At 43.9% G+C, this 15,476-nt stretch overlaps 2 protein-coding genes across 2 annotated transcripts in view; both read left to right on the forward strand.

Moving 5' to 3' along the window:
• LOC127420440 (serine/threonine-protein kinase receptor R3-like) overlaps nucleotides 1-481 on the forward strand; it is a 16,287-nt gene extending 15,806 nt beyond the window's left edge. The window contains exons 5-6 of the mRNA XM_051662734.1: nucleotides 4-133; nucleotides 335-481. Coding sequence (XP_051518694.1) covers nucleotides 4-133; nucleotides 335-347 — 143 coding nt within the window. The 3' untranslated portion in view covers nucleotides 348-481. The remainder of the gene's footprint in view (nucleotides 1-3; nucleotides 134-334) is intronic.
• Nucleotides 336-13,415, forward strand: LOC127420439 (serine/threonine-protein kinase receptor R3-like). Its single transcript, XM_051662733.1, has 4 exons — nucleotides 336-595; nucleotides 988-1,185; nucleotides 2,515-2,645; nucleotides 10,050-13,415. The coding sequence occupies exons 1-4, from the start codon at nucleotides 451-453 to the stop codon at nucleotides 10,194-10,196; spliced, it is 621 nt and encodes a 206-aa protein (XP_051518693.1). The 5' UTR covers nucleotides 336-450; the 3' UTR covers nucleotides 10,197-13,415.
• Nucleotides 13,416-15,476: the final 2,061 nt, after the last annotated feature.

Raw genomic sequence — 15,476 nt, forward strand, 5'->3', positions numbered from 1 at the left:
TAGGTAAAGGCCGTTATGGAGAGGAATGGAGAGGCATGTGGATGGGAGATAGTGTGGCTGTCAAGATTTTCTTCTCTCATGATGAGCAGTCCTGGTTTAGAGAGACAGAGTTCTACAACACAGTCCAACTGAGGCATGAAAACTTTTTGGCTAAGTACTACCTAGAGTGTGCATTTTTCATTGCTTGTGTGGGAAGGAATAATTTTGAGAGACTTCTGCTGCCATAATATGTTCTGTCTTCTATAAATGTCACAAAACTATTGATTAAAAATGCAATATCCTTCTCTCACTCACACACATGTTCTCTTCTCATTATCTGGCTTCATTGCATCAGACATGACATCTAAAAACTCCAGTACTCAGCTATGACTGGTCACGCACTTCCATGAGTTGGGCTCCCTTTATGACTTCCTGCAGTACATCACACTGGACCCAGAGGGCTGCCTGCGCATGTGCCTGTCCATAGCCAGTGGCTTGGTGCACCTCCACACAGAGATTCTCACTACACAGGGCAAACCAGCCATCGCACACAGAGACCTGAAGAGCAGCAACATCCTGGTAAAAAGAAATGGACAGTGCTGCACTGCTGACCTGGGTGAGAGAATAGAACTCCTATTACTGTAGAACTCTAGAATTGTGCTGTTATCAAACACATATTCCTTATTACTGTAGTCTATTGTTGGACAATCATGAACTCATGCATGTTTTATAGATAATATTTATTTGGCTCAATCACACTTGTTTGTTTGATATTGGGGTCAAAGATGACTTTGGCCTGCTCTGCTAAATGAAAGCCTAAGCTGGCTTGCCAGTCTTAGCTGGTGTCCCAGCATGGTCAGATTAGTGTGTTGGCTGGTTTTAGAGGGGTTTTAGGCACTTTTCAGCTTGGATAGGCTGGGAGACCAGAAAGCTTTTTTTTCCAGCTGGATGTTGAGATCATAAAAATTTTTGTTTTTTTAAACATGTCTGTTCTTTGTGATCTCTCAGGCCTAGCTGTCATTCACTCTCAGTCTAATGACTATCTGGATGTGGGCAACAATCCAAGAGTGGGAACCAAACGCTATATGGCACTGGAGGTTTTGGACAAGAGTTTTCGTGTAGATGTCTTTGAGTCCTACAAACAGACTGATATCTGGGCGTTGGGCCTTGACATCTGGGAAATAACTCGCCGAACTTTTGTCAGTGGTAAGACAGGGAATTTGCTAAATGTAATTCCATGACACCACTGTCATTCTGTGCTCTTGTGACCTGTTCGAGAGTAAATGATTAAAATGCTTCCAAAACTTACATATTAATATGAAAGACTTTGATGAAGCCTGAGGACTTATAGTTATATATTAAGAATGCCCTAAATTTCTAGGTAAAGTTTTATTGACCTTTAACTTCCTGTGAAAAGTTATTAGACTGTAGGATCTCCATGTTCTTTTCCTGAATTATTTTTTTCTGTTGCTAAGCAACGATTCACACCATGCTGATAGAGGTGGTAGAATTTTCTATTTATTTTTCACATGAGTTTCTTCATCTTACTTCCTCTCCATCCCTCCTTTGGTCTTTTTTTCCATGTCTGTGTCTGCCTCCTCTATCCACCCATGATTAGCGATCCAGTAATTATAAACAATCTTATCGGGTGTCAGCACTTCTCTCATATAGTCCAGATGTGCTTGTTCTCTCTCTCTGTTTCTTTCACTCACACACACTCTTGCTTTTTAAGCAGCACCTTACCAATGATTTATATACAGTAGGGCCCAAAAGTCCACAGACAAAATGTGGGATTCCAAATCGAATTTAAACTTAGAATTGGGACCTTCAGATAGTTTAAGGATTTTGACAAATTTAAAACAAAGAAAAGTTATGACTTAAAATGAATAAGAAATATCAAATAATCAAATTAGTGACTATGTTAACTCCTTTGAACAAAAGTTCAGATTTCCAGAGTCCATGCCAGCTCAACTGCATGCTGTCATTAAAGTAAAATGGGGACGTACCAAATACTAGGAAATTCTGAAATTAATGTTAATTTTTCAATTAAAATGTTCAACTTTTCACTCAAATTGTTATGCTGATAATTTATTTTGTAATGAAAATATATATATATATATTTTTCAAGCATTTTATCAAAAGCTTTTTAAGACTTTTGAACTCCACTATATTTTGGTCGGGGTTGCTCTAAAATGTAAATCAAATGTATCTGTTTTTCATTACTGTCTTTTAGTCCAGGATATGTAGCTTCACTCATTTTTACTGAAACAAAATTTTCCTCCCAGAGTTTTCCCCCAATATGTCAGCTGGCATACACACATAGGCACTCTGGACAAATTCCAGCCATCCTCCCACAAAAGTATTAATACTTCCAATCTCCCTCAACATCCAAACCACAGTTTAATAGATATAGCTAGAACAGACTCTCAGTCTCGGCGCACATCTGCACTTTTGTCAGTGTAAATACAAATGTGATCAGTCACCAAATGTTGACAAAAACCGCAATAAAAATCCCTTAAATCTGTGGTTTTCTAGTAATTGTAGAGGAGGACAGACTGCCGTACTTTGACATGGTGCCTTATGACCCCAGTTTTGAGGAGATGAAGAAAGTGGTGTGTGTTGACCAGCACAGGCCTTGTCTACACAATCGACTACACTCTCATCCGGTAAGATACTAAAACATACCAGGGATACAGACTTAAAGGGATAGTTCACCCAAAACTGAAAATTCTCTCATCATTTACACACCCTCATGCCATCCCAGATATGTATGACTTTCTTTCTTCTACTGAACGCAAACGTCCTGGTTACTTTCGTAACCTCCGTTCCCTGATGGAGGGAACAAGACGTTGTGTCGATGTAGTGACACTAGGGGTCACTCTTGGGAGCCCCAAACATCTCTGCTTTTTGAAAAAAGGCCAATGGGAATTGGCGAGTGGAATTTGCATGCTACTCCCCCGGACATACGGGTATAAAAGGAGCTGGTATGCAACCACTCATTCAGGTTTTGTGCTGAGGAGCCGAGGCAAGGTCCCATTTCAGCAGGTAGCTCAGTGTTGTGGCAAGAGGGACACAACGTCTCATTCCCTCCATCAGAGAACGGATGTTACGAAAGTAACCAGGACGTTCCCTATCTGTCACTCACTCGACATTGTGTCGATGTAGTGACACTAGGGGTCCCTATACAAAATGACACAACTCAACCAGGCCGTCATGTAACCTCCCCCAACGCTCTTATGAGCGTCGAACGGTCCTTCGGGAACAAGTCAACTGTTCAACAAATAGGGACAGGTTAGCCCAGCCGTGGCCTCTTTTCCTCCTTTTTCTCCCCAAAAAGAGTGGAATTTGTTAACCGACTGGGGACCATAAATCTCTACGTTGGGGGGTGTGTCACTCCCAAGGGGAAGATACCACGGAGACCACACCCCACTCAGAGAGGGGGGGGGGTATTTTAAGGCGCTATGCACAAGCGGTACACCCGGCCAGCTGTCCCGGAACTTACCTGCTCATACCTGACAATACACGGGATGAAACCAGCTCAACCTGGAGATTGTAGAACCTCACAAAGGTGTTGGGTGTTGCCCAGCCCACTGCTCTGCAGATGTCTGCCAAAGAGGCGCCACTGGTCAGGGCCCAGGAGGCCGCTACACTCCTAGTAGAGTGGGCTCGTAACCCCATGGGGGGCGGCACGTCCTGAGCGTGATATGCCATCACAATGGCGTCAACGACCCAGTGGGTGATCCTCTGTTTGGAGACAGCACTTCCTTTCCGCTGTCCACCAAAGCAGACAAAGAGCTGCTTGGAGCTTCTAAAGCTCTGCATGTGATCCAAATAGATGCGTAAAGCACGCACCGGACACAGCAATGCCAAGGCTGGGTCTGCCTCCTCCTGGGCAGCGCTTGCAGGTTCACCACCTGATCCCTAAAATGGGTCGTGGGAACCTTGGGCACATAGCCTGGTTGGGGTCTCAGGATCACATGAGAGTAACCTGGACCAAACTCCAGGCACAGTTCGCTAACAGAGAACTCCTGCAGGTCCCCTACCCTCTTGATGGAAGTGAGCGCAGTCAGGAGGGCCTTTAGCTCAACTGACTCCAGGGGCTCAAAGGGAGTTCCCCGTAGACCCCGAAGGACTACAGAGAGGTCCCACGAGGGGATGAGGCACGGTCTGGAGGGATTCAACCTCCTAGCGCCTCTCAGGAACCTAATGATCAAGTCGTGCTTCCCCAAATACTTACCATCCACTGCATCGTGATGTGCCGAAATGGCGGACAAATACACCTTCAGCGTGTAGGGGGACAGCCGCCCCTCCAGCCTCTCCTGCAGGAAGGAAAGCACCGATCCGACTGCGCATCTCTGGGGGTCTTCGCATCGGGAAGAACACCACTTAGTGAACAGATGCCACTTCAAGGCATACAGGCATCTCGTAGAGGGAGCCCTATCCTGAGTGATCGTGTCTACCACCATGGGTGGTAGGCCACTTAGGTCTTCCGCATCCCGTCCAAGTGCCAGACGTGGATATTCCAGAGGTCTGGTCAAGGGTGCCAGATGGTGCACTGTCCCTGAGAAAAAAGGTCCTTCCTCAGGGGAATTCACCAGGGAGGGGCTGTCGCCAGGAGCGTGAGGTCCGAGAACCACGTCTGGGTGGGCCAGTAGGGTGCTACTAGGACGACCTGCTCCTCGTCCTCCCTGACCTTGCACAGGGTCTGTGCAAGTAGTCTCGCTGGGGTAAATGCATATTTGCGTAATCCCGGGGGGCAGCTGTGTGCCAGCACGTCTGTACTGAGGGGTGCCTCAGTCAGGGCGTACCAAAGCAGGCAGTGGGAGGATTCCCGGGAAGCAAACTTGTCTACCTGTGATCGACCAATTTGACTCCAAATCAGCTGGACCACCTGGGGGTGGAGTCTCCACTCTCCTGAGCATAGCCTGTTGTGACAGCAAGTCCGCCGCGGTGTTGAGATCGCCCGGGATGTGAGTGGCTCGCAGCGACTTGAGGTTTCAGTGGAACCGCTGTCTTCTGTCTGCACGCCTTCAGACAGTTCAGCACCAACTGTGCGCGCTCGTTCATGAGGCGCGCCATCATCGAGACCGAGTCCAACTCCAAGCCGAGAAAAGAGATGCTCTGAACCGGGGAGAGCTTGCTCTTTTCCCAGTTGACCCGAAGCCCCAGTCGGCTGAGGTGCATGAGCACCAGGTCCCTGTGCGCACACAACACATCCTGAGAGTGAGCTAGGATTAGCCAGTCATCGAGATAATTGAGGATGCAGACACCCATTTCCCTTAGCGGGGCAAGGGCTGCCTCTGCGACCTTCGTGAAGACGCAAGGGGACAAGGACAGGCCGAAGGGGAGGACCTTGTACTGGTACGCCCGGCCCTCGAAAGCAAACCGCAGGAAGGGTCTGTGTCGAGGTAAGACCGAGATGTGGAAGTACGCGTTCTTTAGGTCTACTGCCGCGAACCAATCTTGATGCCGGACGATTGCTAAAATGCATTTTTGCGTCAGCAAAACTGGAGTCTGTGCAAGGCCCGGTTCAGTACTCGCAGGTCCAAGATTGGCCATAACCCACCACCTTTCTTCAGTACGATGAAGTAGGGGCTGTAAAACCCCTTCTTCATCTTGGCGGGAGGGACAGGCTCTATCGCACCCTTCCGTAGAAGAGTAACGATCTCTGCACGCAAGGTAGTGGCATTCTCGCCCTTCACTGAGGTGAAGCGGACGCCGCTGAACCTGGGCGGGCGCCTGGCAAGCTGAATCGCGTAGCCAAGTCGGACGGTCCGGGTCAGCCAACGCGACAGGTTGGAAAGCGCGAGCCACGTGTCCAAACTCCAGGCGAGGGGGACCAAGGGGACAATCATGTCGGATATACTGGCGGGTGGGGCCTCGTGGCAGGGCAGAGCCTGAGGCGCCACGTCGAGGGGGCTCGAACCCCGTGGCCGTGCTGAGTCCAGAGACATCGAAGCACTTACCTGGCTCCTGATGCCCACCATAAGATTGGTTGAGGAGGGGGGGGAGGAATATTGTCCCTGCAGTCTGTTGGAACCAACCCAGTGTGGGCATGTTTGTGCCACAGCTGGGTGCACAGGGGCGGGGGTCCGCCACTGGAGCACCAAACCTGCCAAAATGGGACAGTGGACGGTCCGACGGCCGTGCGCACATGACATGTGACCCAGGGAACAAGAAAACCACTCTTTTGTTGAAGTTTTGGGTACCGCAGCCTCTTGGCATGCGGCGAAAAATGAAACAAAAGATTCTCCTCCTGGCCCTCCACCGGGGGATGAGTGGTCTGTCCACCAGCTCCATAGAAGCGGGTCTCCTCGTCCCTGGGTCGCCCGTCTCAGGGGCGCTTCGAAGCCTTCCTTGGGTTCTTGACGGCCGGCCATGAGATGGGTGGCATCTGCTTCTTGTGGTGGGCTCCACGCCAGGGCCGGGGCTGCCTTTGGCGATGAGCAGATGGGGTCGGGGCAGGATGTGCTGTATAGCCTCCGTCTGCTTCTTCACCGCCAAGAACTGCTTGGCGAAGTCCTCGATGGTGGTGCCGAACAGGCTGACCTGGGAAATGGGGGCGTTAAGGAACCGTGCCTTGTCAGCCTCTCTCATCTCGACCAGGTTGAGCCATAGGTGGCGATCCTGGACCACCAGGGTGGACATCGCCAGCCCGAGAGACCACACCGTGACCTTCGTCACCCGGAGAGTGAGGTCGGTCACCTAGCGCAGCTCCTGCATCAATCCCGGGTCAGAACTACCCTCGTGCAGTTCTCTTAGCGCCTTGGCTTGGTGCACTTGCAGGAGAGCCATGGCATGCAGGGCTGAGGTGGCCTGTCCAGCGGCACTGCAGGCCTCAGTCGCCAGAGACGACATAACCCTACAGGCGCTGGACGGGTGTCTCAGGCGGCCCCGCCAGGTGGCGGTGCTTTGTGGGCACAGGTGCACCGCAACCACCTTATCCACCCCCTTGCAGCCCCACCATCGAGGGTAGTGAGAGCGGAGGAGCTCAGAGACAGGGTCCAGGCAGTGAAAGGTGCCTGCCATGACATCGTGAGCTCCTTATGCACCTCCGGGAAGAAAGGGACTGGGGTGGGGCGTGGCCGTGAGAGGCACTCCGGGCCCAGGAACCAATCGTCAGGCTGCGAGGGTTCAGGGGGGTGGAGGGTTCCACTCCAGCCCGACACACGCAGCTGCCTGGGCAATCATGGCTGCCAGCTGCACGTCAGGCTGCGACTGGGCGACCACACCCAAAGGTGGAAGCCCAGTCGAGTCCTCAGTGTCAGACTGGACAGCCCACTCTCCGATGCTGCAATAGAGAGCTCATCCAATTCGCGAGCGCCGAAACGAGATCGCAAACTCGCCCTGAGACGAGCCGGCGGTCTCATCCCAATGGAGCAAATGAGTGTACTGGGGAATGGGAGGTCCGTGGGGAGTTACCCGGTGGAGTGGCTCCCATTGGGGTCCCCATATCGCCCCCAGTGCTAACCGACGTGGCCTCAAACCCGTAGGTAGAAGGATCGAGGCGGGGAGCCGCTGGGGTGGTCTTTCCCTCTAACAAAGGAAAAACCGTGACCGCAACATTGCCATGGTCATGCTCTCGGAGTGAGAACATGACCCGTCCACGATCGCTATCTCTGCGTGGGCAGCGCCCAAGCACGTATTACCACTATCGTGGCCATCGGAAGCGGAGAGGTAATGACCGCAACCAGGAAATACACACAAACGGAGAGGCATCTTTAAAAAGACACTCTCTGTTAATGCCACTCTTTTAAGAAGGGAAAATTAATTAAATCTTTTAGTAGGAAGAATATACTCTTTTAGCTGCTGAAGCACCCAGGGGCATTCTCTGCACTTCACCAGTGCAAGAGGGGGAGAAGCCGCTGTAATGCGCCGTAAATCCAACAGCTTTTCGAGGTGAATGGATCGGCAGAGTAATTCAGCTCGCTGAACACAACCATTCGGCTCCGAAGAGAAAATCTGAATGAGTGGTTGCATACCAGCTCCTTTTATACCCGTATGTCCGGTGGAGTGGCATGCAAATTCCACTCGCCAATTCCCATTGGCCTTTTTTCAAAAAGCAGAGGTGTTTGGGGCTCCCAAGAGTGACCCCTAGTGTCACTATATCGACACAACGTCGAGTGAGTGACAGATAGGGAACAAAGATTTTTTGAAGAATATCTTAGCTCTGTAGGTCCATACAATGCAAGTGAATGGTGGACAGACCTTTGAAGATCTAAAAGCATATAAAGCAGCATAAAGAAATAATCCATATGACTCCAGTGATATTAAATCCATGTCTTCAGAAGTGATATAGGTGTGGGTGAGAAACAGATCCATATTTAAGTCCTTTTTACTATAAATTCTCCTCCCTGCCCAGTAGGTGGCGATGTGCACAAAGAATGCAAAAAAAAGATTGTGAAAGTGGAAATTCAAAGTAAAAAAGGACTTAAATATTGGTCATATGGAGTCATATGGATTACTTTTATGCTGCCTTTATATGCTTTTTGAATATTTAAATTTCTGGTCACCATTCACAGCTACAAAGCTGAGATGTTTTTCTTAAAATCTTTGTTTGTGTTTAGCAGAAGAAAGAAAGTCATACACATCTGGAATTGCATGAGGGTGAGTAAATGATGAGAGAATTTTCATTTTTGGGTGAATCTCTTTTATGCTTAAGACTTACACTCGAGACAGACCTGAGACAATGCATTGCTTCAACAGCTGCAATCTGTAGCAATTTGTTAGGAAATCATAGAATGTGTGTGGGAGAAATTATCCTATCAATATATGATGTCATTGAAAATAATCTTGTGGGCCTTCATTATGAAAGTTCCATACAGGGGATTATGGCCAAAACAGTTTGGCCATAACCTAAACACAGGAAAACAGCCATTTTGCTAAAGCTCAGCGAGCATGCAACTGACTTTAGGAACAAACAAGAGACAGAGAAACGCAGAGGAGTAGTAGGAGTTGCAAGATAGTTGCAAAATTTGTTGCTTGAAGAATTCTTCCTTTTGAGTCCATATCACTCGTTGGGAGATATGGACTCTTAGTTTTAGTTGTTTTCCACATTAGACTGTTTTATGTCTGTCACATACACGCACTCACTCCTACAAAATATCTGGTCAGAGCAGAATGCCAAAGATTTTGAAAAAAATATTCAAGCAACCGTTTTGAAAGACTAATATGAAAGTTATGACACATATTACATAGCAAATATGAGAGATATGACACAGCACCACATTTCTCTTTGTTTTGTGACAGAAGTTGACAATGTCCTGGTCAGTCAGGGTTGCTTCTTTGTGGCCAGGGTTGGGGAGTAACGGAATACATGTAACGGGATTACGTATTTAAAATACAAAATATAAGTAACTGTATTCCACTACAGTTACAATTTAAATAATTGGTAATTAGAATACAGTTAAAAAAGTATTTTGATTACTGAAGAGATTACTTTGCATATTATTGTCATTTGTTTCATTTAATATTTAGTCCTTTCAGATGGAAAACATTTATACATATAAATGATGCGATCCAAAGTGCATCTACCAGTGCTGAAGAAGTAATCCAAAGTATTTAGAATACGTTACTGACCTTGAGTAATCTAACGGAATACGTTACAAATTACATTTTACAGCATGTATTCTGTAATCTGTAGTGGAATACATTTCAAAAGTAACCCTGCCTACCCTGTTTGTAGCTGTTTTTGTCATTTGACTTGAAATGAACTCCAGATGCAGTCAGTCACATTTCAACACATCTTTACATTTAAACACTAACATTGTATCCTAACCAGCCATAACCACAACAAGCAGTGAGCAACAGGACATTTTGTTTGATCGCTTGTTTTCTGCCGTGGATAGCCCCGCCCACTTTGGTCCAATTACCAAATCGAATTGGTCCAAAATCTCACTTCTCATAGCTGTACATTAAACATCACATACCTGATTGACTGCGATTGTGTCACATTGCACAGTAGCTTTGCATTCAGGGTGTGTGCACAGATAAATTGCTTGTCGCTGGAAACTTGTCTCATAACAAACATATAACCATAGTAAATAATTATACATTATTTTTCTGTCAAGATCCTGTCTGCAGTTGCAAAGATTATGAAAGAGTGCTGGTTCCAAAGCCTTTCAGCTCGATTCACTGCCCTGCGTGTGTGCAAGACCCTTTCCAAACTGGACCAGGACCATGACTACGACATAGACAAGATTAAACTGGCCCTCTAGAATAAACCTGAAATCATGCAATACTGAGGCAGTTCAATTCTAATGGACCTTAATGACATATCCATCTAAGTACTTTCTTAATGTGCATTAATTTTTTCAAGTTAGCACTTTTAAACATCCACTCACTAAAGAACAAATCGTTTCTAGTCAATGACCTCATCACCACAAACAACCTGGACTTTATGTTTCTAAATGAGACTTGGTAAGATAACAGCTGCAGTGCAACAGTCCTCAATGAATCAGCCTCTCCAAACTTTACTTTCATGAATGTCTGCAGAGTTGTTAGGAGAGGTGGAGGATTAGCGGCAATATTTAAAGATATCTTTCAATGCAAGCAAGTGACACTTGGTGATTACTTGACCTTTGAATATCTACGTATTGTACTAAAAGGTGCTCCATCTGTTCTATTTATAATTATTTACAGGCCTCCAAAATACTCTCCTTGCTTTGTTGATGATTTTACAGAACTGTTAACAACAACTTCCTCTGAATTTTGCTGTTTTGTTATTGCTGGGGATTTCAACATTCATATAGATAATCCTGAACACAACACTGCCAAAAAACTCAAAACAGTTTTAAACACTTTTGATCTGACTCAACATGTAGATGGACCCACACACAATCGCAGACACACTCTTGATCTGCTCATTAGCAAGGGTCTGAACATTTCGTCCACTATTATTAAGGACGTTGCGCTATCTGACCATTTCTGTATTTTCTTTTAAATATTGATTTCTCCTGCCACTGAAGTTAGATCTGTCTCTGTCAAAAAGAGGAACATAAATGAGAACACTAGTGTGCAATTTATCAAGGTTGTATCTTTGAAACTGAGTATATCTGCAGACTGTGTTGATGGTCTGCTCGATAACTTCAGCTAAAACGTTATAAAAGCTACTGATGGCATTTCTCCTGTAAAGGTCCGGACGATCACTGACAGGCGTAAAGCACCTTGGAGAAACACAACAGCAGTGAAAAACATGAAAAGAAAATGCAGGAAAGCAGAATGAATGTGGCGGAAAACACAACTTGAAGTCCATTATAATATCTATAAAGACAGCCTTCATGCTTTCAATTTGGAATTAGGCACAGCTAGGCAGACCTTCTTCTCAAACATTATTAACAGCAATATAAACAACACCTGCACTCTCTTTGCTACTGTAGAGAGACTAACAAACCCCCCAACACAGGTTGCCTGTGAAATGCTCTCTGACAGAAAATGCAATGAGTTTGCATCTTTTTTCATGAAGAAGATAAATTATATTAGAATGGCAATCAGCTCAACCTCACGTTGCACTGAGGTCAGACAGCACCCACCACAAAAACTTTAGAAATTAGTCACAATGTCTGATTTTGAGGAAATTGATGGCAAAATCCTGGAAGAAATAGTACAGCATCTTAAAACTTCAACCTGCTGTCTAGACACACTCCTCACAACATTTTTCAAAAATGTGTTTAACTGTTTGGAGAAACTGCAGTTGTCAAGCCCCTTCTTAAAAAGAGCAATCTAGATAACGCAGTATTGGAAAACTACAGACCAATTTAAAATCTTCCTTTCATAGGTAAAATCATTGAAAAGGTTGTTTTCAATCAGCTGAACAAATTCTTAATCTCGAATGGCTACTTGGACAATTTACAATCTGGTTTCCGACCGCATCATAGCACAGAGACAGCGCTCTTAATGATTTTCGGCTAAATACTGATTCAGGCAAAATATCAGTGCTGGTATTACTAAATCTCAGCACTGCTTTTGACACTGTTGACCACAACATTCTCCTAGACAGATTGGAAAACTGGGTAGGGCTCTCTGGGATGGTCCTTAGCTGGTTCAGGTCATATCTAGAAGTTAGGGGTTACTATGTGAACATAGGCAACTATGAATCTGAGTGGACATCCATGACGTGTGGAGTCCCACAAGCCTCAATTCTTGCACCGCTCCTGTTCAAACTCTATATGCTCCCACTAGGCCAAATTATGAAAAAGAACCAAACTGCATACCATAGCTATGCAGACGATACCCAGATTTACCTAGCCCTATCGACAAATGACTACAGCCCTACAGAATCTTTGTGCCAGTGCATTGATGAAATTAACAGTTGGATGTGCCAAAACTTCCTTCAGTAAAACAACAAGACAGAGGTCATTGTATTTGGCAACAAAGGCGAAATTCTAAAGGTGAATACATACCTTGACTCCAAGGGCCTAAAGACAAAAAATCAAGTAAGAAATCTTGGTGTCAGACCTTAGTTTCAGTAGTCACATCAAAACAAAAACTAAATCAGCCTACTATCATCTAAAAAAATATAGCAAGAATTAGATGTTTTGTATCCAGTCAAGACTTAGAGAAACTTGTTCATGCATTCATCACCAGTAGGGTAGACTACTGCAATGGACCCAAAAAGACAATTAGACACCTGCTGCTCATTCAGAATGCCTCTGCCAAGATTCTCACCCGAACCAAAATATCTGAGCATATTATTCCAGTCCTCAGGTCTTTACACTGGCTTCCAGTTACATTTAGAATTGATTTAAAGTAATATTACTCACTCAATGGCATAGGACCTAAACATATTTCAGATATGTTTGTTGAATATCTGTCAGACCTCTCAGATCATTAGTATCAAGTCAGTTAGAAATGCAGAGGGTTCACTCAAGACAAGGTGAGACAGCATTTAGCTCTTATGCCACCCGCAGCTGGAGCCAGCTTCCAGAAGAGGTCAGGTGTGCCCCAACAGTAGCTACATTTAAATCCAGACTGAAAACATATCTGTTTAGCTGTGCATTTTCTGACTGAGCATTGTGCTGCGCTTATTGATTTCACTGAATCATTTTGCTTTTGACTTTCATTTTAATTATTCTATTTTATTCTTTTTAGTTTATTTATATGTAACTTTTTCTCAGTGTGTTTACAATTTTTGTTTATTCTATGTTTAATCAAGGAAGGTTAACAACAATTAAAGTGTGTGATAACAATTTTTGGTTATCCTCTGTTTAATCAGGTATGGATAACAACAGTTATGGATGGTGTTAATAATTTAATATCTTTTACTTATACATTTTAATCATTTATATTTTTCAAATATATTTTATTACTTTTCATTCTTATTTCATGTTCTTAATTGTTTTTGTTTTTTTTATGTATCTTGTATTTTCTTAAAATTTTATATGTAAAGCACTTTGAATTGCCATTGTGTATGAAATGTGCTAAATAAATAAACTTGCCTTGCCTTTTAAAGCTTGATATTCAGTGCAGTATTGTCTTAATCTAAAGCCTCCATTGAACCTGGTTTATCTTATCCTGATATTGGCTCACTGTGGTAAGTTGAGCCAATAGCTATGCTGTTAAATGTTTCCTCTGGAACATATCCACACGACTGCCCTTCTAGGGTGACTTGCATATTTCAACACGGTGACTCATTTGTTACTGAATGTAAAATAGGACTGATTTTAACCCACAAAATTCTTTTTGGTATAGTGAAAGTGAGAGAGTATTGTCATGTAGTGATGTTTTTACCCGACAGGATGTGGGTTATTCTAGACTTCCTAACTGCGGAGTTTCCTGAAATTCTGACATTCCTGGACATAACTCTTAAGAAGGGAGGTTGGTACATTCTTAAGACTGTTTGTTGCACTTTTATGTAGCTGATTTTTATTTATTTTTTTTTTTATTATTATTATTTTTCTCCATGAAAGACTTTGGAATGGACCATTTTTCTAAAGAACGATATAACTGCTATGATATTATAATAAGAGGACTTATAACTGTACATTAAATGCTACAGGCTTTCTGCATGATCTAATTACAATCACATTACCAAGCTATACTGTATCTTTTTTCTAAAATTTAAGACAGTTTACAATATATTTTCTTTTTGATAAATTATAATCATATTGGGAAAATTTTAAACAAGGTTTATGCACAAAAATTCTAATATTATTTTCACTACAAATTATAGTATTTAAGGATTAATACAAATTTAGAATACTGAAGCAAACTTTCAAAATTATTTTATTTCCCTTTCGCAGTAGGCCTGAAAGGAAAACATAGGCAAATTTCATTTTGTCCACTAGAGGGCAGCATTAATTGCCAGTTTTTCTAAAAAGTCTGGGTTCTTATTGCCTCTTTCTCCATCAAAGTATTCTGAGCAAACTGTGCCACTTATGAATCCAGCATCACTGCTGTAGGCTTAAAGAAAAAATTAAGGATCTGTTTACTTTGGCATCAATCCATCCCTTATAAACAAAACAATTTGTATCCTGTAATACAAGCAATCTTGAAATTGTTAGTATTGTTCAGTACAAGAGACACTAAAGACACACCTCGTGAACTCGGTGTTGTTGAACAATATTTCACAGATACAATACTGAATGCATCCTTCATGATCATGTTTCAGACAGACCTATATTTACCACGTGCAAATGGATATCTCACGTATCTTATTCAAATGAGACTATCTTTCAAGTATAAATCCCTTCCTACGCACACAGACACACAGATGAGGCCAAAAAAGCAGATGTTCCCCTGATTGATGGATATTTATAATATGTTTATATTGTTTTTCCAAGCCTAAATTTCCCATCAGTATGGCGTGTTTTCCTTGTTGTGAGACTGTATGGCTAAATGAGAGGGGCATTGATTTCTGTCTGCTTGTTTATCTATATCTGAGCCCTCAGTATATCCTTCTGTGGTGGAGCACAGAGAGGGGCTTTACTCGAGATAATTCCCCAGCACTGCCCCACTCTGCCTGTCCAGTCAGATGGAGAGAGGTTTATTTTTAACAGAGCACAGGGGGACTGAGTGGAGTATCAATGCCCTGCCCTGCATAAAAGACCTAATTTCTTACACTCTATTCCTTTTAACTGAAATGGTGCCCTTCTATCTTCCGTGACATTTTTACAGTGCATGGCCCATTCCAGATGTCTTTGTTTGGAAAATCGGATATGAACGCCCAGTTGAAATATGTAGATACATTTAAAAAATTGAAAGATATGACCCCACTTTACAGACAATAGACAGGCAGGGATGAGATTACTATGTAGTCAAGCAAAGGCAAAGAGGTTAATCGTAGCAACAGAGGTTTAATACTATGTAGGCCACAACTCTAAATGCATTGTATTTGTCCCTTGTCTTGAGAGCAACTTGAAAGGAATCTTTGTGTAATTAGATTAGGTTTTCTACATCATTATGTATCCATAAGGCTTAATGCACCATCTCAGTAGCAGAGGGTCCTCTTGTGTCATGTGGCCATTAAGAGGACAAAAACGAGTGCATCAGATGTCTCT

The sequence above is a fragment of the Myxocyprinus asiaticus genome, chromosome 29 (assembly GCF_019703515.2).
Source record: "Myxocyprinus asiaticus isolate MX2 ecotype Aquarium Trade chromosome 29, UBuf_Myxa_2, whole genome shotgun sequence".
Classification (NCBI taxonomy): domain Eukaryota; kingdom Metazoa; phylum Chordata; class Actinopteri; order Cypriniformes; family Catostomidae; genus Myxocyprinus; species Myxocyprinus asiaticus.